Raw genomic sequence first — 24246 nt, 5'->3', positions numbered from 1 at the left:
ATTTGTGAAAGAGCCGTGCTATGGTAACATCTGCACCTGCATCTTCTCAGAGATGAGTCTGTCCAGCCAGCCAGTGTCGATGCTGTTGTGCTGAAAGCTCTCAGTCTCCAACAGTTTGATTAGATACTCCACTGTGGTCCTGAAGTCCCCTCTGATAGACAGCTCTTTTAGAGCCACCACCATGTTCCTGCAAACAAATCACTCTGTTTATCACTCTCTTTGTAAAAGTTAACAATATTTTTATATTTATATTAAGTCTTATGAACAGACCCACATTGCTCACGTCGAGAAAATGATTATGCTAAGTAAATAAAAAATGTTTATAAGAGATACATTTTCATACTATATGACTGCTTGTTATTGTTGCACCTATACTGATACTGATACTGATCAGTGCAGATAGTTTAACTTAAACACTCTGTGTATTTGTGTTCTCCGCAGTAGAGAATTTCTCTGCACTGCCCTATCCAAAACAAAAATGCCTAAAATATATTAAAATGTATCTACCCAGTTTTAAAAGTAGTTACTGAGAAGTTAGGAAAGTAAGTAACTTAAGTATAAGCAGTCTAACTAAAGAAACTAAACTGTCAGGGATCAATATCAATGTTGGAAGAAAAGCATATCGGTGCATTTCTATCCTTTGTCTTGTTACATGCCTACAGCTTAAAGAAATCCATCCTAAATAAAATTGTTTAACAGATGAAGCTTTGTGCTGCTGGAAGTTGTGTGTGTACTCACGAAATAGCCTCTTCGCGGTTCTCACCCCACGAGAAGCAGTGTCCGAACTGAGAGTCCGCAAACTCGTGCAGCCCGCCTGCAGCTGCCACACTGAAGTAGCCCCACACGTTTTTGTTACTGCGGAAATTCAGCTCCTGCACCGTCCCCGAGCTGGGCTTAAAACCCTGGTACAGAAGACAACAGAGTATAGATAGATTAAAGATTAAACATTAGATTAAACACACACACACACACACACACACACACACACATTTTCACAACTATCCACTCTTTAGTCAATTCTACACATCCAGCTGTTTTCTCATGCAATACATGTTCAAAAAAATATTTGTAGAAACCGTACAAATACTGTCTGTTTAGTGATGAATTTACGAGTACATATCTCTCCTATACCTCATCTGGGTTTTCACTAGTAATACGGGCTGCAATAACATGTCCTCGTGGAGAGGGGGTGGTAGAGAGCCCCTCAAAGTCAATGGCGGAGTCTCCCCATGGCTGCATGCCATACAGCATACGGATGTCCTTGATGCGGTGCAGAGGGATGCCCATGGCAATCTGAAAGACACAAACAGTCACACAGGCTTTAGATAAAAATAAATAAATTAATATATCTGACCTGATGGAGCAAATATGTATCAAAAAAGCAGAGTAAACAGGACTCCTACCAGCCGTGTAAGACCAAGATCATCGAATCTTGCATAATCTCAGATTAATCTGATCATAATACTCCAATACTCCAGTTGTTACACTGGTTCACAGTCAGATACAGAAAATAATTCTATATTATAATTATATTATAATATACATCTCTGCCTGCCTCTGACTGAGAGCCAATGAGAGAACAGCACAATTGGTTAAAATACACACAAGTAAACGAATAGGCAATACTGAGGTGAGCAAAAATAAATGCGGCCATGTTCATATATTGTATGCTAGGTTGATAACGTGATAGGCATAAGTGGGTTTCTCCTCTTATGCCTTTTCCCCTTTATTCACCGCTATATTACGCAATCATTACATTCTCTATGTCTCTAGTGTTTTTAGTAAAAACAGCTACCCTCCCCCCTAGCACACTGGCCCTCTAGCCCACTGTCCTCAACAGCAGCCCGCGTGACCTACATCCAGCACTATACAGCATGTATAAATGTAAAGGGAAAGCTCCCGCTTTGGTGGCTTTGGAAGAGAGGAACTGCTGACATGCTTCACATTTCAAGTTAAAACACAAACACACAGACACACCTTACATACAATAAATTGAATCTTATCTAGGGAAAATTAAACACCCGCTTTTCAAATGCACCTTTAAACACACACACACACACACACACCTGCAGCTGGGCAGCGGGAAGGTTGACGTCAGCCACCATCTCCGTACAGGGGTGTTCCACCTGCAGACGTGGGTTCAGTTCTAGGAAGTAGAAACTGCCGTCCTGACTATACAGATATTCCACTGTGCCTGCGCTCACATAACCCACCATCTTAGCCAGCTTCACCGCACACTGAGAGAAAAACACAAATAAGGGGTATATGGACATACAGTCATACACAGACACAGACAAACACACATTATAATTATATCACAGGCTGCAATTCATTACACAAATTTTAATGACGCTTATTATAAAAATAAGATGTAAATATATATGTTCAAATAAGTTGCTGGGTAATAATGCTAATACTACTTGACACCCTCCCCCACACACAAAAAATAACATTTTAATCTGTCAAATAAATAAAAATGATCTGTCATGTAGTTCTAAGTGATAAAAATGTCTTATGAAATATGTAATGTAATGAAAATTATCAATATAAGAACTTTGGCCATATACCCTCTCCATATTCTCAAACACATCAGAGGTGGCGATGGTGGCAGGGGCCTCTTCTATGATTTTCTGGTGTCGTCGCTGGACGGAGCAGTCTCTGCCGAACAGAGAGATGGCGTTGCCGTACTGATCAGCCAGTATCTGCACCTCCAAGTGGCGTGCATGCTTAGCTAGGCGCATGACGAATATGGGGGAGCCAGGGACCTCCGTTTGCACCTGGGATGTGACAGTAAGTCCGGAACACAAGGTGTACAATGAGTTTTACTACAGCTGCAGTTATACAAACACTGACTTTCTGACTGTGGTGCTGCCATTTCTCACTAACGCTGTTCTGCAGTGTTTCGTAGTAATGCACTGCAATTACATCTGTAATACAGATGCCCACTGACCTGTCTGAAAAGGTTGTGGAAGTCATCTGCGCTGTTGACCTTGCGGATGCCCTTTCCGCCTCCGCCTTCTGAGGCCTTGACCATCACGGGATAGCCCACAGTTTCTGCAGCCTGGCAGGAAGAGCAAAGTGGTGAGATATGCTAGCAGCTAATGGCTAATAGCAAAACACCACAAAGGTGTGAAATAAAAGTGCAGCGTTCGCTGATTGGGAGAATGTTTGTTACCTTTAGACCTGCCTCCGCATCATTTATACAGCCCTGTTCGTAGAGATCGTGTGGAACATTGATGATCCGCTTCTTCTTGTCGTTTTCTGACCACTCAACAGTTAGCCCTGTAGGGGTACACAAACATACAGAATATACACTACTTGTCATTATCTACTCCTTGCATTTTGTGTGATGGTCTTACACTTAATTAAGGGCTAATTAAGGTCAGTGTATTCATGTAAATTTTCAGGGTCTAAATAATATCACATATCCTTATTAATGCACTAATGTGTTTTAATTTACTGCAAGGCATATGACAAGACAAGCATTCCTGACATTGGATTCACATCAGTATCTTTTTTAGCACTTAAGCTAGTTTACCAGGTATATTTCATTCCTTTTATTGCCCTCGCCCTAGTATGTGTCCTGGCATTTGCTTTTTGCATGTAAATGTGCATTGGCAGTCAGACCTGATCCGCTCCACGGCAGAGTGGGGATGCCAGCAGTTTGCGCCACAATAGAAGATGCAATCTTGTCTCCTAGAGCCCACATCGCCTGGCTAGGAGGACCTGAGAAATGAGCAAAGTCAGGAAACAAAGTATTAGCAGCAACATAACAGGCTAATAATAATCCAATCTACATGTGGAAAAGTATTGGAGCCGAACCCATGAAGGCGATGCCATTCTTATGCAGCAGCTCAGGAAGTTTGGGGTTCTCCGATGCATGACCCCAACCAGCCCACACAGCCTGTAGCAGTGGATTGAAGAGATATTTGGATGAATAGATGCCTTGTTACTCACTCCTTCGGTAGGAATACCATTGGAAGTATTTCACAGATTACTGTTAACGTGCCATTATACATATGTGTAACGTATGAGTAGGTACCTGAACTGGAATGCGCTTGGCAATGTCCAAAATGAGCTCCACGTTGGCATAGTTGTTATTATTGGTTCCTCCAGGAACAGGTACATAGTGATCAGCCATTTTGATGTACTCTGTGGACATCACAATTCGAATAATTTACAATTGAAAGGCAATAATCTGTATTCAACATATGCTGTAATATTGTATATATTTAAAATAATACAAAAATCACTTTTAACTTTTTAACTTTAAACAATTAAGAGATAAGATAAAGAAAATGATTAACTTCTGTAATGTGCATTAATATTTTGATGCAGATTTTATTTTTTGTACTGGCTACTGTTTCAAAACTTTCATGGTTAGAACATCTCCATGTTAATTATATACTGTGGAGTTAAAATATTGCTGCTACGTTTAGTAATAATCACTGAGAAATAATCTCTACCTACTACCACTGCTATTCAGTGTAATACCAACTGCTGAATGCATGTATACAATATGTAAAATACATATACAATGTAATATCCACACATAAACATATATTGCTCTTAAACACTTCTCTTTTTACCAATTCCAATATCCATCCTATCCAGTTTGCTCTCACTCCTCTTTTCGTTTGCCTATTTATCTCTTTATATGAACCGTGTGCACAATGCGAAAGGCGTTTTGAAACAATGTAAAATGTAACGTTTTTTTGTATTATACTAGTGACCACAACCTGTCTTTGCAATTAAATTTAATGCAGTTTAAATGATGAGAGGTCAAAAAAGACTATGTCTATTCATCCTTAAAGGCATTTCTCAAGCTTCCACCTCAACGAGCAGAACCCCATTCTCTATTAATTAGGCCAATCGTGGCAGTTCTCAACTGTAAGCTGAAATGCTTCTGGTTTCACCATGTCCTGGTCTACCTTTGTCACAGTTTGCAGGGGGTTATATGCCTGATTTATGAATGCCACAATATTTTCTCCTCTATCATTAGTTATATTGTTTGCTTACCAGCATTGGCCTTCAGGTCCTCGGGGGTGACCATGACGACAAAGCGGATGGCCCGCTCGTTTCGGAACATCTCATAAGCCCAGCGCCGGATAGAGCGCATACACTTGACTGCAGCGATGCCATTGTTGGCAATGAGCACCTAGAATATCCCAATATATAGGTTTTACATCTATAGCTATAGCTATATAATTTTGTACCTAGTATTTTAGGTCCAAAATTAAATAGGCAAAAGTCAGACAACAAACATGCGCTGGATGATTGACTGTTTTTTGGTACAGGGGGAAGTTGTGTCCATGATATGGTTGTAAAACATACCTTCTCAATGACTTTGTTTCCTCCAAAGCGGGTGACAAACTCAGCAGGGGAGGCCACTGTAAAGTCTCTCTGCAAGTCTATGCGCCTGCGATCTCGGCCCTGCTTCACCAAGTGCAAGCCTGACATACTGGGCCTTAAAGAAGAGAGATTCAAAGTAATTTTTTGTAAGACTGGGTATGACATGATACGAGTGTACATTATTTTAAAATGAGCCATTGTCAATATGATCAGTTTAGCTATTATTTTTGCATAGTTTTCCCTGTCTAGTGGCTCAGATGTGAATTCTCCATGCCAGATAACTACAGGGCCACACTGGTCCAAAACACAATGGTGAACAGTCCACTAGGGACTTCAGATGACAAGGCAACCTCCATCATGGTTGGGTCACACTAAACAGGGTTTTTTTTTTCCATAGACTGAAGATTAATTTACTGTAGCATTAATTTACTGTACTCCCGCAGGAGAATTCGATCATCAATACAAAGTGCTATATAGAGGTGTTTAATGACTCCTGTCCAACATTGCTGCTCAATGTGCAGCTCTGAGACAGGAAACCAGTGAGTAAGCTATAGTCTGTATCCTTAAACCAACTTCATGGGAACCATAAAGCAATAAACAACATAGCATAGCACAAATTGGACACCTTAATCATTACACAGCTGCCTCAAACTGCACTGTGTTATAAGGTAACAAGTACTGTTATCTATAAAAATGAAGAAAAAAAAAAAAAAGAAAAGAAAATGACATACACACAGACATAAAACATACTTTTATGCACAGTCTTATACTGATGACAGAAACCACCAAAGCAAGTCTATTTGTGATTACTTAACAACTCAAATGAACTGATGTGGATTGAAGTGCGTGATGATACAGGTATGCTATTGGCGCAATGCTAACATACAATCTTAGCAAAAGTTGTAGCACAACAGGGGGACTTTTCTGCATGCTATAAAATGAACAATATATATATATTTATATTTTTAGATAATAATTTTTTTAGATGTTTTCATTATAGAAAATAGAATAGATGTATATTATATGTGTAAAGCATGTGTGTGTGTGTGTGTGTGTGTGTGTGTGTATAAAGCTTGGTCTTTCAGGCCTCCACTGTTCCAGTTAATTGCTAACAGTCATTTCCTAATTACATTACAAACTGAGAAGATGGCTACCAAGCTAATCTGAGATCTATGTAAAAGTAATGCAAGAGCATGAATCTCCTGTGGTGGCCAACCTTTTCACTGGTGCTTTTTTCCTATTTTCACTCTAACATTATACAAAAACAAAAATTGAACACTAAATTGTTGTGTTGTAAAGCTTGTGTGATTTAAACCATAGACATTTGATGGAATTCTCTGTGTAATTCTTGTTTAAACAACGGCATGACTGCAGCAACTACCCACTCAGTCGGCTGCAGCCAATCCTGATTATGGGATTAACTTGCTCTGCTTTTGGCCAAATGTTTCAGAAATAATGTGAGCTGGAAACAATTTACAGATCATTTTTCACAGCTGTCGTAGAAAAAAACTTTCACTGCAATGACTTACAATCATGATGCAATGCATCCACTTGAACAGAGTTTTAGAGATTAGACACTTTGAAATGAAATGAAGTGTTTAGACAGTATTCTGTATACAAAAAAGATCTAATGCTTATTATGAATTTGAACTAACTGTACCAAAATAATACACATTGGTCACCTCTAAATCACTTTATTATTACAGAAAATAGAACATTGAGCACAACTGCAGACAATACAGGAGCCTGTTGCCTGTATTTCACTTAATAATGAACGTGGCATTGCGGCACGGCTGCTGGTCCAGTGCTCTGGTTGCCGGAGTAGCAAAGACTGGCTTGTTGCAATGTTTCCAGACTATGCCTCTGATTACTACCCCTAAAGTGCTGTTTTCGGGAAAGCACCTTCTAGTGTGGTTAAGAAGCCTGCACCACGTGTGTAGAAAGGAGGGGCAAGTGGAGACAGGGTGTGAAAAGACCAAAATCTTTCCCGTCCTCCAGGAATGTGAGCCAGAGGGGAGGCCCGAGTGCATGTGTGTGTTTGGCTGAAATCCGTATGGCCTGACACTGCGTCGTTACATCATCGCCAGCCCCACTGGCACATGCCTCCCCTACTATGCACGCAATCATGCTTTTTGAAAAAATGAAAACGGCTCAAAAAGTGGCTCCTCCTCCCGACCAATGAGAACGCAGCGCGGCAGAGGGAGGGTCCTATTGTCCCTCAATGGCAGTTTCAGCACCATTTGCTAGTCCCATACGGGTTCTATACAGTACTGAAAAGAAATCTAGAAATCTAGAAATCTAGCTAATCTATGACCTTTACTAAGGTAAAATGTACATGGGTTAAATGTGGAGGCTGAATTCCAGTGTATTCAGGATGTGACTAAAATGTAGACTTTAATTCTGTAACTACGTTTCCGTCTGTGAATGAATGGCTGTAATTCCTAAACGGTTAATGCCATATTTTTGTTAAACCCCTGGAATTGAACTTGTAGTTCCACACTTCACTGAGGTGGCATAGAGAGGCATAATTACAAACATTGCATCACTGTCCAAAAACTTATAGACTAGAGCATGAAGAATACACAATAAATCCACTGTGTCTGTTCTTTGTACTGACACACTGTCTTCTTTTGCTGTACTGCATTCAGCACTGATGAATGTTAGTCAATGGGAGAAGGGCAATGCGCCGCTGCAGCAGCAGCAGCAGCAGCAGCAATCCTGCTCATACAGAAAAGCCCTGTCTGGCAGAGGGCAGAAACACTGAGCCAAACCTTTTCACACACACTAGTGAACCAGAGAGGGGGCCAGTGAGGGAGACTTCACCTCCATGAACCCACTAGCCTCCATTTTACATTAATGCCTCTAGATTTCCTCACAGACATATACACTGTCCGGCATTTATAATGCCTGATGTTATCTAATACCATTTCTTTACAAACTGGAAAAAACAACGTAATGAGCTGTTTTTATTCAAGCATTTCACTTAGAATGGGCTAGACTACCATTTTCCAAACAATCTTTATTTCTTAGATTTAAACATGATGTTTTTGTTTTTGTGCTATTATGGCCCTTATGATGCCCCAAGTTTGTGTCTTGTAGAGTGTGTTTGAGGAAAGCTTGTGTTATCCAATGTGGGTGTGTACGAGGTCCAGTTTTCAAAAAACAAAACAAAAAAAAAAAGTCAAAAATTTTTATTAAATATGTGTTTTAATAACTACATTCAAAATTATATGATATAATGATAATTACATAATTATGGGCCTCTCTTCCATGTTTAGCACCATATTGTTAAGAATATAAGACAATGCCGGGAGAAAAAAATATTCAGGGAGCAGAAGCTGAGGACCCCAGGAGAATTTGTTGGAGCCAATTGTTTTGAATGTTGCTTCACCGGGTCATAATTGATTTGCATAGGTTGAGCAAATCTCAACTCGATTTGTCGCTTGACGCTCACTTGCACTTGCTGCTTGCCACTAAATCATGGCTACAAAGTGTGTACACCCATAGAAATGACTGGGCGCTTGTCATTTTGTTGCCTGCTAGTGTAAAAGCAATCTGAATGGTGAAGCCAAGCAGTGATAGGCCAAATATGTGGATATATTTTGGCCCTTGTGAAACTGTAACAAAGTTCACATTTCACTTAAACAGTTTATTTACAAAACCAAAATGTGGGAAATTCAGTTTTTATCTAATATATGAAACCTATAACGTCTACCTGAAAGCAATGTTAACATTCATCATCTTGTGAGTTCATGTCATAAAGTAAATGTGTAAAAATTTTCATAACATTATCACCTAAGATGATCCTCAGCTGCATAAAAAAGTTATTCTTTTTGAAATACATCTCACAATACATCACAGCACAGAAGGAAAATGTGCCGTGATCCCCAATTAATAGACATTGCACAACCACAAGACAACCACAAATCCAAAATCATAAACATTTATAAAGATTTCATTTTAATTGAATAGTCTTGTCTCTATTGATAATACTGATAACTGCACACTAATAAGTAGCTGATTTAATTAAGAAACAAATGGACCCAACAAAACCACAACTGTAACTTATGACCCCCTATGTCCCCCTATAAGTTCTTCATGTGTGTAGAACTATATATAGATATAAGATTTACATATATCTATAAGGCTATGAGTGTAACTTTGACCACTGTGCCCCATAATACTTGAACCCACCCCAAGTCATTTTAACAGCAATCCTGAAATGCATTTAAAATTCTTATTCTGATTTATTTGTGAATCTAACCCCTATTGTGCAACATGCCACAAAATTACACAAAGATCTAAACCCAGTCCTGACCTCATGTTGTGCAATGGTCCATCGAGGCTTTCGAAGCCCATCTCGTAAGTGCTGTCTGAGCTGATGGAGGACGGCGAGAGGGAGCGCTCTTTCTCCTCCGGGGGCAGCCCCACCTTGCTCAGAGTCTCGTCCTCCGAGTTATCCTCCGACACAGAGCCGATGGTGAAGTGAGAGGCCAGACCGGCCGGAGGCTTGTCTACGGGCGGCTCCTGCTCTGCCATGGCCGGACGACACTGGCAGGCTCCAAACACTGGGAGTGAGAGTGAAAGGGAGAGAGTTTTCCACATGTTATACTTTATACTAATTCGCAGAGTTTAACATTAAGTTGTGCATTTTATTTACATACTGATTCATTCAGCTATTGCTTTAAAAGGGAATTCTAACTATTCTTTTTATTTTTAATTATTTCTTTTAGAATTTTTTATAATTTGCTCAACTTAACATTTTAGGTGGAAACAAAGTCATTCAGAGTGGACTGACATGAAATGCTATGTTGTAGAGCAACTCACAGAGGTGGTGAACGGAATCGAACGTCTGAAGAGCTGAACGCCTCTAAAAGCTGCCTCACAAAGAGCCATTACATGACATGGTGATGAATACATGGCCCAGTGCCTGAGACATGGTTTCACAATAGGTCAACACTATATGCTCTAAAACACATGCAGGGTGGAGGGGTAGCTACATGGAGGGTGTAATAAGGCATAATAGTCCCTAAAAAACACTTTTTACCATTACCAGCATTACATATTAAACTGGCATGAAGATGTGTTGTTAAAAAAAAAAAGCTATATTTGCATTGTAGATATTGTGACCCCTAGTCCCACCTACCACCACCACATCTGTACAGAAATATGAGTTGGTACATTTTTATACAGTGAACCATTTGGCACCAAACACACTCTGAATAACTATGTTTACATTTTAACTAGTGAATTAATTTTTTATATGTATTTTATTATTTTTATCCCATACAAAAAGTGAAATTCCCCTTTAAGGTACTGTAGTAAGTAGTCAGCGAATTAGTTCTTTTTTATTTCTATAGCCCTTTTCTATTTCTATAAAGTATGTGACTTTACGCTGAAGAAGTAATAAAAAAAAGTAAATGAAAATAAAATAAATGACAAAAAAGACGAAAAGCAACAGTCAATATTAAAACCAACTTACACCACACTTTACTGCTGAGGTGGGTAGTAGCTAGTAATCTAGGCAGGCACGTTAGCGTGTGGCAGTGGTGGCTCAGCGGTTAGAGCGCCGGGATATCGATAACAGGGTTGTGGGTTCGATTCCCGGGCTCGGCAAGCTGCCACTGTTGGGTCCTTGAGCAAGGCCCTTTACCCTCTCTGCTCCCCGGGCGCTGGAGTTGGCTGCCCACCGCTCTGGGTGTGTGTGTGTACTCACTGCCCCTAACACATGTGTGTGTGTGAGTGTGTGTTCACTACCAGATGGGTTAAATGCGGAGGACACATTTCGCTGTACAGTCCACACTGTACAGTGACAAATACGTGCACCTTACCTTTACCTTTTAGCACTAGCTATAGCTAGATACTGAAGCATAATTTTGATGGGTTTGTACATTCATATTTTGACCCCTACTTAATTTACAAAGTATCCTTCATTGTTCTCGGTCAAAGTTAACTGTTTAACTTTATTCTTTTCTGCTGTTTTTTGAGGTTTGAGTACTTTGCTTACTCCTCTTACTTTTTACCAGATAACAATCCCAAACAACGTATTTTCTTTATTTAAAAGTCGATTTTACTTTACTTTTAGGAATTCCCAGGTAAATTAACAACACTTTTAACTACCTCAGTGTTGTTTCAGGCTACGCTACCCGCACCACAGAGCGAGGGACCCCCCTCAGCACCGCGAGGCTTCATCAGGACTGATGGGGTGACAGTTCAGGACCCTCTCTGCGTCTCCAGTGAATGGGCTGCACTTGCATGAGAACCGTCTGCTTACTGATCGATAACAATATCCCTCAATAACTCACTGTGCATAGAAACTGCACCGGGCACACCTTAAAACTAGCCTGCTCAACCTGACAAACTAGTCCACACACACACACACACACCAGGAAAACAGAAGCGCGTGTCTCAGGCTAGCTAGAGTGAATGTAGCGCTAACACGTTACTACCAGCTATTAAGACTAGCTAGCTCTGATTTGACGATGGCGATACAATAAGTAGTAGCACTAGTTTATTTAATTAGCGCAAAAAACGCTTAAACGCTTCGCAGCTTAGAAGGCTATCAAGCTAATGACGTCTCTAAGTCCTGATGGAGCACATAAACATGTTAGCTAGCTTTCATGGTCAGTAACAACTAACAACTACTCTGCTTCCGAGGGTCCACTACACTGAAATAAAGCCCATGTGAGTTGGACACTCGATATCAGTAATCTTTTCATTTTTAGTGACGTTTGTCAGTTACATACTGCCGCAGGACTACGGTGCGACTAGCATGCTAACACCGGTAATACGCTTGGTACGTTCCAATAAGCATCTTTGTGCTCTACTTAGGCTACCTAGCTAGTGCGGTGCGCTCCGGCCGCGACTCGTGTACTCTGCCCTATTTCCACGCACTAGCAAGAGAACAACTTATGTTTAGCACACTGTATGCAATAGGTGACCAGTATGACTGTCTTAGCTAAGCACCATGTCTAGAAAACAAGTATGTACATCGTACCAACCGCACTGGACAAGTGTCCTACTTAGGAAACAAGTGCACATATTGGAACGCGACCCTTGTCTACTTACCGTGCAAAAAAAGTCGGCAAGCTATTCTGATGCGCTGATTCCAAAGGATGTATATTTTCTATTTCGTTAATTCTCTCCGAGCATTATCTCGTCCTCCGGCTAGTCTAGTCTTTCATAGCCGGCTGATGAGTGCACTCTGCGGCCTCTTTGACAGCAACATCACGGTGGTGTGATGCCGAACGAGAAGGGGGGTTACTTTTGGCCATCTACCTCTGACCTTGGCCGCTCAGCAACTCACGCCGCACGAAGGAGCCAATCAGATCTCACGCCGCGGGCGTACGGGCGGGCTCAGCTATGCAAATGACGAAGGAAGGTGTGACCAATGAATGGAGGAGTCGCCCGTGTCCACGTGCTCGTCTCCAGTATGGCCTGATCCGAGCGAACATTAAAGGTGCATTGTGCGGGTTAAGAGCCCACATCCTACCGTATGTTTTGCATGTGTTTCTTTACAATCCATTTATGAAACTTTGTACCAAAAATGTGTATAAATGCACTCGTCGATTAATGACTTGAAATAAAACTCTTGCTATTACTGTTGTCATAATGTGAAGGTAAAAGGCAGATCCACCAAAGATTAATTTAATGTAATTAATTAATTAATTTTTGAATATCACCTTTCAAAAATAATCCTAATATTATCGCGACCCTAAGTGGTGCAGGTTTCCTAAAAATGTTATTTATCAATTCTTGTCCCACAAGGGTGTACTTTGGAATAACAGGTTTATCTGGACTGGTTGGAAACAGTCCACAATTTTTATTCAAGGTTTATGGTACAAAATATAAAATAAATATATAAAATGTATTTTTTTCTATTTATATATAATAACTGTATATAGTTATTTTACAGCTGTTTAGCCCTGTCCATTTATGTTGACATTACAGAGGGTGTTTCAGTCCAGAATACTCTTTAAATGAGACACAATCAGAGGTAATTTAAATTCAGTCTTAAAAACACAGTTACAAATTGTCATGAACTGGGTTCACTACACCAAACATCGGGGCATCCATGGTCAAATAACACCTTGTTGTGTTGTTATCTTTTATTTTAAAAGTAATTAAGACAGCCTCTGTAGTTACCCAAACACACAATACAATGTTTTCAACATATCCTAATGCACAGTCACCCAATCTTTCAGAACATAAAAAATCAAAATCATCCGTGTGGCCTGTACAACAGGTTGGGCACCACAAGTGTTGCAAAGGCTTCTTCTGACAAGGTCTCAGACTCTGATTAGCAAATCAGGCCTTTGGCATGTCAGCTGCTGTAACTAGGAACTGTCAGCTGAATCTGCTGAATCAGTCAGCTGTCAGCTGAATTCTCTTACTCTTTAAACTTTGTACTTACATTCATCAAAAACATGGACTGCTCTAAGTAACTGTATAAAACTGTAAAAAAAACAAAAAAACAATTGAATTGGTGGCAACCAGGCAGGAGTCAATCAGATAGTGAAGTGTTTTCAGCTTGTAGTTTCTAAACCTTCATATGACCTGCATGAAGTTTTAGCTGCATCAAGCTGGTGGTGCGCCATTCTACTGTGCAGCATTGCCTGCACAAATACAATCTCAATGAAAGAGCAATGACCAGGAAACCTTAATTGTGGCTTTGTCACAAAACCTTAAACATATGTTACACAATGTCCCGATGCGCTCTGGAAATGATAGCTGTGGACAGGGGCTCTGCCAGGGATTTTGGACCTCATGAAAAGATGTAATAGTTGGCCTCATGACTCAGTTCTACCATTATATTCAATTTATGCACTCTTAAGGGACTATGTCAGTCACAGGCCCTTAGAATCGTCCTAACTTTTTGTGGACTGATAGAAAAATTGCATTTCATAAGAAGAACACCTTGCTAACTGTGAAGCATGAGGGTGGCTCCGTTATGCTGTGGGGTTGTTTTGCTGCCAGTGGCACTGACAAGATTGCAGGGATGGGAAAATGGATTGTACAAAATACCAGCAAATGTCCAGTCATCTGTGGAAGGGCTGAATCTGGAAAGTGAACATGGCTTCTAAAACATGGTAAAGATCAAACATATACTTCAAAACCACCATTGACTACCTGATTAGACACAAACGGAAGCTTCTGGAATGGCCCTTACAGTGCCCTGACCTAAACATAATGGGAAATGTGTGAATAGACCTTAAACAGGCTGTGCATGCGAGACAAACCAAGAATATAGAGGCCCTCTACAAAGAAGAGCGAAAAATACAGACTACAAGAAGAGTAGAGTCTTGGAGACTTATATTGGAGAATATGTGTCCTGCAGTAAGTGCTACTCAAATACCAAGAGAGCTGTTGTACTGAGGGGTGTTGAAAGAAGGGACAGGTATTTTCAGTATTTTACTGATGTCTACTGGATCTGACCCTGATGGACTCAGGACAAAGCTCATTTAAAGAGCAATTTATATACATATTTTAAATATATATATATATATATATATATATATATATATATATATATATATATATATATATATATAATATGTATATAAATTGCTCTTTAAATGAGCTTTGTCCTGAGTCCACCCTAACCTGCCATGTAGACATCAGGGTCAGATCCAACTATTGAGCAAACAGTTTGATTGAGTGTCATGAAATATCAGTCTGTATTTGTGCAACATCAGTTTCAAATTCATGTTCAAAGGTTAGAAATCAGCCAGACATCACCTGTTCCGCAGATAAAACAGCCAGGAGATCAAACAGCAGATTTTCATCACAAAAGCCTCTTAGCACAGACATCATTGCTACACCATAGAGCATCATGTTGAACACTTGCAGCCACTTAATATCAATACTACAATACTTTAGGAAACTCAGACCATATTAATATAGCTCAGACCATATTAAGGATACAGAGAGAGAGATCCTAAAGAAGCACCACAAAACATACTCTTTGAAAGAACCTGAAAAGCTGGTGGAGCCTCAGTAACCTGGACTTGCTCTGGCCACAGGTGTTACACACACGATCAACGACATCTCTCTTCCTTACTACATGACTCAACACGCCTGTAGTGGAACAGCTGAGAGCAGAGGAAGAATGAGATAAGCAGAAATAATAACAGGACTGTATTGTACTATACGTGTATTGCACTTGCTGGGCCATACTTAAAGTCTTAGACGCATCGGCAAGCTGCACCAATTAAAGGTGAGCAACATTAAATACTGCATCAAAACATTGGAACACATTTTTATTAGATTTCAAAACATACATTCCTGAATAAGTTGTAAATGACACAATGCGCTGGCAGAACAGCAGTGAAACATTCAAAACTGCACAGAGAAGACGGCCTGAGCAAGGCTCAACCGTGGGTGTCCACGTGACGCTGCTAGGCTAAAAGCTAACCCTACCCTACCAGACCTTAATACAATGCCTTCAGCTAGTGTCTAGTGATAACTAGACACAGAGAGGACCAACAGAGGACGGCAACACACTCGGATCATTTCAGAAAAGTCTCAATACAATTTTAGAAAGCTATTCTAGACAAGGCTAGGCTTTGCTATGCTTCTGTGGGCTGTTGAGGTGCTGTTTTCAAGTCCACCATGAAAGGTAAATGACCATGTTTTCATGCAAGGCAAAATAAAATAAAATAACAGGGCTGTAAATAGGCTTGCAAAACTGCAATTAAACTGCAATCAACCAAAGTCACATTCACATTGTTACTATTTATATTTATCAGGGAGCAATGTCAAATACTCAATAAATCATTTATAACACCTTTAATTTACGTGATGTCCAACGCACACCAATGGTAATTTGCTTGTAACATGAATGTAGCAATATTAACATTAAATACCACATTTGTAGAGGATCCACTGACCCTGTTGGGGGTTGGGAGGCAAAAACAGCAAGTGCTACACCAAAGGGGCGCCCCAATTGCATACCACAGACTAATACTATAAGCAATTATATTGTATACTGATCTTAACAGTGCGTGATCTTAATATTTACATTTACATTTACGGCATTTAACAGACGCTCTTATCCAGAGCGACTTACAAAGTGCTTTGCTATTTACCCAAGAAGAGCCTTAGCTAGTCAGAATAGACTAATAATTCAAAAGATACCTCTAAGCTTAGACATTACTAAACACAATACAATAAGGCGACCATTAACAGGAAATGATAAAGCATTGCTGTGCTAGCATATGCCATTGCAGGTTATCCTGCCACTGATGCTGCTGCGCTTGCATCAATGTCTTGCATTGCATTGTGGACAATAATGTCCATCGTAATCACACTCAGATATTGACCGGTTTTAAATATGCATCTTGGATATTTGAGTATACTCAACTTCTATTGTGTAGTAGACTCAACTTTTGTCTATACTGCATGCTACATACTCCAAACCTAGTTAGAATTATTCATTAACTCGCAACTGGGACGCACCCTAATTTTGCATGGGTCTGCTTGGTGTGTGAAATGTGAAGTGATGGCTTTCTTCGTCACTTTCATCACACTCACATAGCAGCTACATGCTAAAAAGATTAAATATGAAGTTCATCACATCAAACGAAAGCACATGGAGCTGGCATGCGATCACTCTGGGACTGGTCTTCAAGTCTGTTTAAGGGACTGAGTTCAAATCTATATCAGTTTTGTGGAGATTTCTGAATACAAACCTTGGAAAGCGTACGGTGCTGTATTCAAATGAGATAATACTGCTATATCACCCTACTCTAATGCATCTAGACTAGATTGTGTAGCTGGCAGGTATAGACCCCAGGGCACAGAGTCTACCGAGGGACCAGTTACATGTATTCAGTTAGATGCTACAGACAGAATGTTCCCTGGATTTTGAACCCCTGCTTGAGTAATGTTTCATCAGCATGGACGTTTGTATTTCCAAAGCCCTCAATTTAGTAATATCTGTTTGCACTTTTGTTTGAATAGGGAGAGAGTTGTTAGAATTTTCTCTCTGGAGCCACTGTCTTACAGCAGGTCTTTGGCAGGAGAGTGGATTCAGCAGGAGAGTTTTCCCAGAATGCCAGGGAGAATAATAGACCAACACTGACACCAAGTGACTATTTAGGATACTACAGCTCCCTAGATGCCAGAAGACCTGCCCGAAACCTGCCCAATCAAATAATTATGCCTCTCTTTTTGTACTTTATTATATATATATATATATATATATATATATATATATATATATATATATATATATATATATATATATATAATTTAAAAATAATGTGTAAAAAACTGTATGAATACTTGAATTATTTCATATCTGTCTATCTGTGTTGTATGTTTTGGACAGAGCCGTGACATATAAAACAATGTGAAAATAAATGAGTAGATTTTAATTTCTGAATGGATAGGGCCCAGAAGTAGTGACATCAGTAGCCTGCGCCCCCTGCAGTCCCAAGTCCCAGAATGCAAAGCCTCAGCCTGAGTGGACAAGGCACCAACTTGGAAGAAGGTTAGGAGCTGTAGTGCTGATGAGGTAGTTTACATTAACATTACACTAAAACACATGTGAATAAATGGTATGTTGTAAAGATGCTTTATTAATATACATTTGATATTTTACAGTTCAAATATAGCTATAAATAGTACAAAGCGATTTTACAGTTTAATCATTTGCAGTATTAATCTGAGCAGCCTTGCCGATATTTAGCCAGTTAGCTTATATAACTATATGGTCTGAGATACTGGGACAGCCATGCCCCGAAGGCTAGACACTGGAAGTTTGCTGGTTTCAATCCACTGAACCAACAGGTCACTACTGAAGTGCCCCAGCATCTAGCAACTGCTCCCTGAGTGCCGCCCACACCTCTGGGCTCACTGCATGCTCACTGTTTCAGTGTGTGTGTATGTGTGTGTTGACTGCTTGGATGGTGATAAATCCCAATGTGTGCAGCACAAATGGGAATTAAGTAGTTCTTCTTCTCCAGGAACAGATTGGGATTGCGAACCACTGCTCAATGCATATATTTTAAAAGCCTATTAAAGAAATCCATTACAGAATGTGGAAAATACTACTTAGCTATATAGTTAGTTCAATTTGGCTGACTATGGGCAACTAGATCAACTATTTTATATTTTATATATTATATAATAGAATATTTTATATTCTATATAATCCTTCTGGGGAAATATCTTGGTGTTCTGTAAAGAGCTTGTGTGCATTTTGCATGCAGCTAGAAAGTATTCCTTAAACCAGTGTTTCCCAGTCCTGGTCTACTGCCTTCAGAGGTGCCATACAAACAAACAAACAAACAAAAACCCTATCCAAATAAATCGCACCATCCGGAAAGTGTGAATTTGATTGTGGTTGGATGAGAAGTATAAACGTATACCATTCTGACACCCTATTGGTTTGTAAGCGATCCATCACACCTGCACATGTCATGTCACACCCCAGCATGGACATAGCAGACGTATGTAGCCTAGTATGAAGATGTCTGTGGCAGAGACTCAAGAGAACTCGAGTGAAACGTCCCAGCTAAGCCCCACATTTACATTCCTATAAAGGTTATTGATCACATGCCTCTGAAGTTTTACTTTTGGCACCATTACAATACTTATAGGCAACTATTCATCATATTTCCGCCCCATACAACACATGCTACACATGTTAATGCTCAGTAGTTGTTAGATGGTCCTTTAATATTTGATATTACTAAAATGCATTCATTTTCAATGGGCAGACATGCAGCTGAAACAGGCAGCCTAGTGCATCCCAACATTTTTCAACAATAACATTTTAATAGGACATTTTAATAGAACATTATGGTTTGGGGAGGTTGGGTAGTGCACTATAGGCCCCTATGGCACGGTCTAAGATTTTGGCCTTTGTTTTCCTTACATTATTTTTAGTTTTATTCTTTAAATAGTTTTGAAACCAGTACTTTTACACTTTCACTTGAGTAAAAAGCTTAAGTTGATACTTCAACTTCTATAGAAGTCTTTTAAAACCCTTGTATATTCACTTGTACCTGAATAATGAATGTGAATACTTTTGACTGCCCTTTATATTTTTATGTATGATAAACACCAGTTCGGAAATTGTATTGTGATCATTTGGCTCATTCCAAACACATTACAATTAGTATTTAGTAACTGGTATTAGATTTAACTGTACTGGAATAAACTGGCCTGGCGTTAAATCACTAAGTACAGGACCATCTCTTTCAAACATCTTTAACAATCTGTGAAAAATTCTGACCACTAGGTGTCAGCAAAGTCCACTGCATTAGAAATCATGGCTGTTGGTGATGTACACTGACCTGCCCAACCATTTTTATTGTTCAGTAGGATTTTAGAGCCTGCTGTTACACATTTATTGTGCAAATGTAAACCACATGTCTACCAAAACTAGGCCTGGTCCTATATTTTTAATTAGGCAGCCCGTTAAACCCCCTTCCATCGATAAGCAATTTCTGTTGGCCCTGAAAAAAAAGGAGCATTGTATTTGCCTAGTTTATGATTCTCCCTTTTATGGGACTTTTTTTTTTTTGCAATGGATTGCAATGTAAATTGGCTGAGTGCATCCATTAGGGAACTTGGTAGTTGACTAACATAGTAGAACACCTTTGTCATGGCTGTAGCCCAGTGTTTGCAACCACTGCTGCTCTTGATTCATGATTAGCATTCAAGATGGATTAGGCAGCAGTAACAGTAGGCCTACACTTGGCCCTGGTGTGATTAAGAAAACCCCATCCCACCTCCACCAGGTTTTGGCCTAGAGTTGCTGGAAATCAAACGGCTCATAACACAGTAGGGGAACGCGGGTGCAAGAGTGAAAAGAATCTGTGTTAATGTACTCGACCGTCACACAGTGCAACATATTGCTTACAACCAGCACAATGACTCCAAGGTGACTTCAGTTACACGTTCCAGCCAATCGGCAGACTGTTGCAGTGGGAGCAGAGGGTGCCGGCCCCGCTGTCCAGCGATAAGAAGAGGAGGGGGAAGTGGCCGAGACTCCGGTTTCAGCCCTGTCCTGCAGACGTTGATTGACGTGCCTGAATGCAGCTTTTGATGTGTGGCTCCAGTTTAATTAAAATGCTCGGCTGGCTTCGCAGTGGTGCAAAGAGAGAGAGACAGAGAGAGAGAGCTGGCTGATAAATACTGAATGGAGGGGGAATTACAGACAGGTGCCTTGTGGAACGGTAGCTCTGGGACCTGGATAATGAAGGCTGCTCGTGTGGGTGTTGGTAGAAGGTTTCCTTATGCTTGCCTGAGGTCAGTTTTGAGGTGTCTTGTATACTGATTAACATTCAGGTTTGGAATAAGATGGTGCTGGAACAGAGCAACAGGGCAGCTTGGACACCCTGGTACGGTTACCTGTGCCAGCATGGATGGGGCCCTGTGCCCTCTGAGTAGCAGGCAGTGTGAGATTTCACACGGTCGAAACATGGCACAGACTCTCTGGTGTCAGGGAGGTGGTGTTTGGAGCAACGGAGGAGAGAGAGAGAGCACAGAGCAACTTTCTATCCTCCCAGGCTGATAGTGGGGTGTCAGGCTACCTGGGCGGGCTGGAGAGAGTGTGATAAAGTCATCTTGCCATCCATCCACCTGCTGGCTGCAGCCTCAGCGCCTCGAAACAGAGGCAGATCTCTCTTCACCTCACTGCTACCACCACAGCAGTGCTCTGAAGTGGGGAGCTCTAGCAAAAAGGTGCAGGATCCAGTCTGGGATGTTTGTGATGGAAACCGGCGCTGAGAGTGAGGGGTGCGACCGAGATCAACTATCTGCATTCCAGGTCTATCTCCGTCTCCAAGGCAGGACTGAGCCCAGCTCCGGCATTTCAGGCAATGTGGGGGCCAGGCCTATAGAATGGGCAGGTAATAGATACCCTTATGTCAGCTGTGGCTTGCACCGCCACCGACAACAAGGACCCCCATTCACAACACGTTGCTCCCTCCCCACGACTTTCCATGAATAAGTAATCATTCCATTACAGAGGCAGGCAGGGCACTTGGACCGGACCATTTCATGTGGCAGCCGCGGGTAAAGCGATCCCTCCCCATGTCGTTTGTGGGGAACCGGAGCCGCAAGATGGCACAGCTTCAGCAGAAGCGTAACCCTAGCTGCGCCTCTCGCTCTCTCTGTTTACCTGTCACATTGGGCCCACTGCTTTATCCCGTGTGAGTGGCAGCCTGTTCACCTCCGCTCTATATCGCATCAGAATATTTAATGGCAAACAAGAAGGAGCATGGGGAGTAACCAGAGCTGTGGCTTTCCACCGAGAAATGTGGGCTAAGAAGGCAGCTTGATCCCTGCCTATTGTAGGCCAAGCACACGCCATAGCTTAACATTTGTTTTGGCGGATATAAGCTTTCGCTTTCGCAATGAAGTAAAGAAAGGGAGATAGGGAAAGGAGGACTAAAAGACCTAAAGGTTTGTTACCTGAGGATTTGCGATAGCAGCTTTTACCTTTAGGAAGTTTTGTTAGCATTGTGCTGCAAGGCAAAGGTCTGTTACAGCCCACTAAATAGAAGGGATCAGCAGTCGAAGATAAGGAGCCATAGTAAAATGGCACTTGCTGTTGTACCAAAGTAAAGTGTCAAAAAAGACTCAGTGGCACCTAGATGTGGAAAGGTTTTGATCCATTACAAAGATCTGTACTGAGTTCACGGGTGAATGGAAGGGTTTCTTGTGTGTGCAGGTTACTGTCATTCTGAATGGGGCTCCCTACAAGAGGACCCTGGAGATCTTCCACAGCTAATTCTTTGATACCGTCAATCTAATGACCCTGAGAACCACAAACAACAGTTAATAGCCCTGGTTACATGTTTGTAAATTCCCCTTTTTCAATCATATCTTTCTACGTCTTCAATTCATTGCAAGTCCCCAAAAACTCGATGGCAGAGCAGTAAGGCAGAGCCAAAACCCTTTTTTCAGTCAGTCGGGTTTCAGTGAGTTTCATTACAAATGAAAAAGAAATAAGTGAGGTGGATATTTGCCTAAAACAAAGACTTTCTCACTATGTTTGCGTATTGATGGCTCTATGACACCACCATGTCAACATTCTTCAGTCGCTATTCAAGCCCCCATTAAGTCGTTGTGAATGAGTGCAGTGTCAGCAACGTTGTGGCAAGTATATTGCTTTCACTAGAGCAGCGATAAGACGCGGCAAGGTATCACACACCCAAGAGCACCAGCGCGCTGAGGACAATGGCCGCTGCACTTTCCCCCAAAGATCCACTTTCAGCCTCCCTGTACACTAGGCCTCAAGCGCCGCACTGATAAATACTGCATCCTGCAATGTTCGCCATCAATTATTCACTTTCTTTCCAGCTGCCATTCTCCCGGTACAAAATTCTTCTTGTGTTTGGGTATCTCTTGGTTTCAAGTGTCTGGGCGACAAAGCAACAAAAGAAAAGGAGCGGGATATTGGATGATTTGACAAGAGGCAGAGCTGATTTGTAATCATGTGCAAAGATCTTGATATACTTCCTCAGTTCTAAAGCTGAACAGAGCAGACCATGGGTTAGATGAAGGCTTGTTTATAGCAGCCCCTCAAACTCAGTGTCTATCAGTGGACTGTATGATTGTGTTGACTTTGCATGTGTCTAATTGCAATAAGCCCAGCCATCAACTCACTTCCACAAGAAGTTTCCTGTCGATTGCGAGAGGAACTTGTACTTGACCCCCTCACTGTGTTTCCAAGCCAGTGAAGATGGCTCTGTGATTGTGGCCGAGCCACGCTCAGTGGAGGAGAAAATCCACACAGCAGGGACAAGAAGGGAAGCTTGGCAGAATCCACCAGCTCTTAGATCAATGCCTGTCTCTGGAGAGCTGCCGTCATTTCTGCCCCCTGCAACAACAGGAGAAAACCGCAGTGATTTTATTAAGGGAAGAGGAACTCCACTCCAATTCCAGGCGAAGGGAGGGGAAAGTTGAGAGCTACAGTTGATAGAGGGAGGACAGGGCTTACAGTACCAAAGGTCCATAATTCCCCTGACGGAGGATGTACTGCAGCTGAGGTTTAACTCTTGAGGAAATGAGGGGTTAATGCCCGTGCAATTCAAATTGTAAAGGTGAGACTTCTTCAGCAGGCTCTGAAAATAGATGCATTGAGCAGTGGTTTCCAGTCTTAGTCTTGGAGTGTCCCTAAGTTGAGCATTTTCAGGTTGTCCCATATTAACTCCAACAGGTCACTATTGAGGTGCCCTAACACCTAGCAAGGCACCTAAGCCCCAACTGCTCTATAAGTGCTCCATGAGTGCTAGGGCTGCCCACCCCTCTGGGCATGTATGCTCACTGTTTCAGTGTGTGTATGAGTGTGTTCACTGCATGGATGGGTTCAAATGCTTCCCAATGTGTGCAGCACAAATGGGAATTGAGTGGTTCCTCTTCTCCAGGACTCAACCCAAAGACACAACCATCCATTACTGTATGTGCTATGTCTTCAAATGATCTAAAGAACACCTATTGCTCACTGGTGATGGTTGCTTTGGGTGTTTTTACCCCTTTCCTATCCCCACCCACTTGTCAGAGTAGAAAGAACAGGTCCACTGCTCTCCTCAGAGGTCCATGTTTGGCATGACAGGAGGACCTGAGGGGGGACACCCTGCCATTCCACCTCAGTGAATCTAGGCCAGGACACTCAGACTGCATCACATTTACATTTGACAGCTCTGCCTCATCAAAGACGTGTCCACCACTATGGCCTAAGCTGAATCTGTTTCGAACTCGACCTGGTCATTCTGATAAAATGATTCCCATGGTAGAGAGTACAGTGCGTTTACCTTACAGTGGTTTAGCACAGGCTTCAGAGAGTGGTGTCTAGGAAAAGTGGTAGAGCTTGTACTTTCAGCGACTGAAGGTAAGCTTTGTGACTGAAGGTTACAAAGCTCAGAACTGACTTTA

The 24246-nt window shown here is 41.3% G+C and overlaps 1 protein-coding gene across 3 annotated transcripts in view; it reads right to left on the bottom strand.

Moving 5' to 3' along the window:
* Positions 1-12627, bottom strand: part of acaca (acetyl-CoA carboxylase alpha) — a 47273-nt gene extending 34646 nt beyond the window's left edge. For all 3 annotated transcript variants that reach the window (XM_072674345.1, XM_072674343.1, XM_072674344.1), the window contains exons 1-14: positions 12421-12627; positions 9671-9920; positions 5335-5467; positions 5020-5158; positions 4043-4152; positions 3823-3904; positions 3628-3726; positions 3176-3282; positions 2951-3061; positions 2568-2777; positions 2067-2237; positions 1132-1293; positions 739-902; positions 37-187 (exon numbers count right to left, since the gene is read on the bottom strand). In XM_072674345.1, the coding sequence (XP_072530446.1) occupies positions 37-187; positions 739-902; positions 1132-1293; positions 2067-2237; positions 2568-2777; positions 2951-3061; positions 3176-3282; positions 3628-3726; positions 3823-3904; positions 4043-4152; positions 5020-5158; positions 5335-5467; positions 9671-9891 (1860 nt within the window). In that variant the 5' untranslated portion in view covers positions 9892-9920; positions 12421-12627. The remainder of the gene's footprint in view (positions 1-36; positions 188-738; positions 903-1131; positions 1294-2066; positions 2238-2567; positions 2778-2950; positions 3062-3175; positions 3283-3627; positions 3727-3822; positions 3905-4042; positions 4153-5019; positions 5159-5334; positions 5468-9670; positions 9921-12420) is intronic.
* Between the last annotated feature and the right edge of the window lie 11619 nt (positions 12628-24246).

This window comes from Salminus brasiliensis, chromosome 1 (genome assembly GCF_030463535.1).
Source record: "Salminus brasiliensis chromosome 1, fSalBra1.hap2, whole genome shotgun sequence".
Taxonomy (NCBI): Eukaryota; Metazoa; Chordata; class Actinopteri; order Characiformes; family Bryconidae; genus Salminus; species Salminus brasiliensis.
This window is presented reverse-complemented; position numbering and strand designations above follow the sequence as displayed.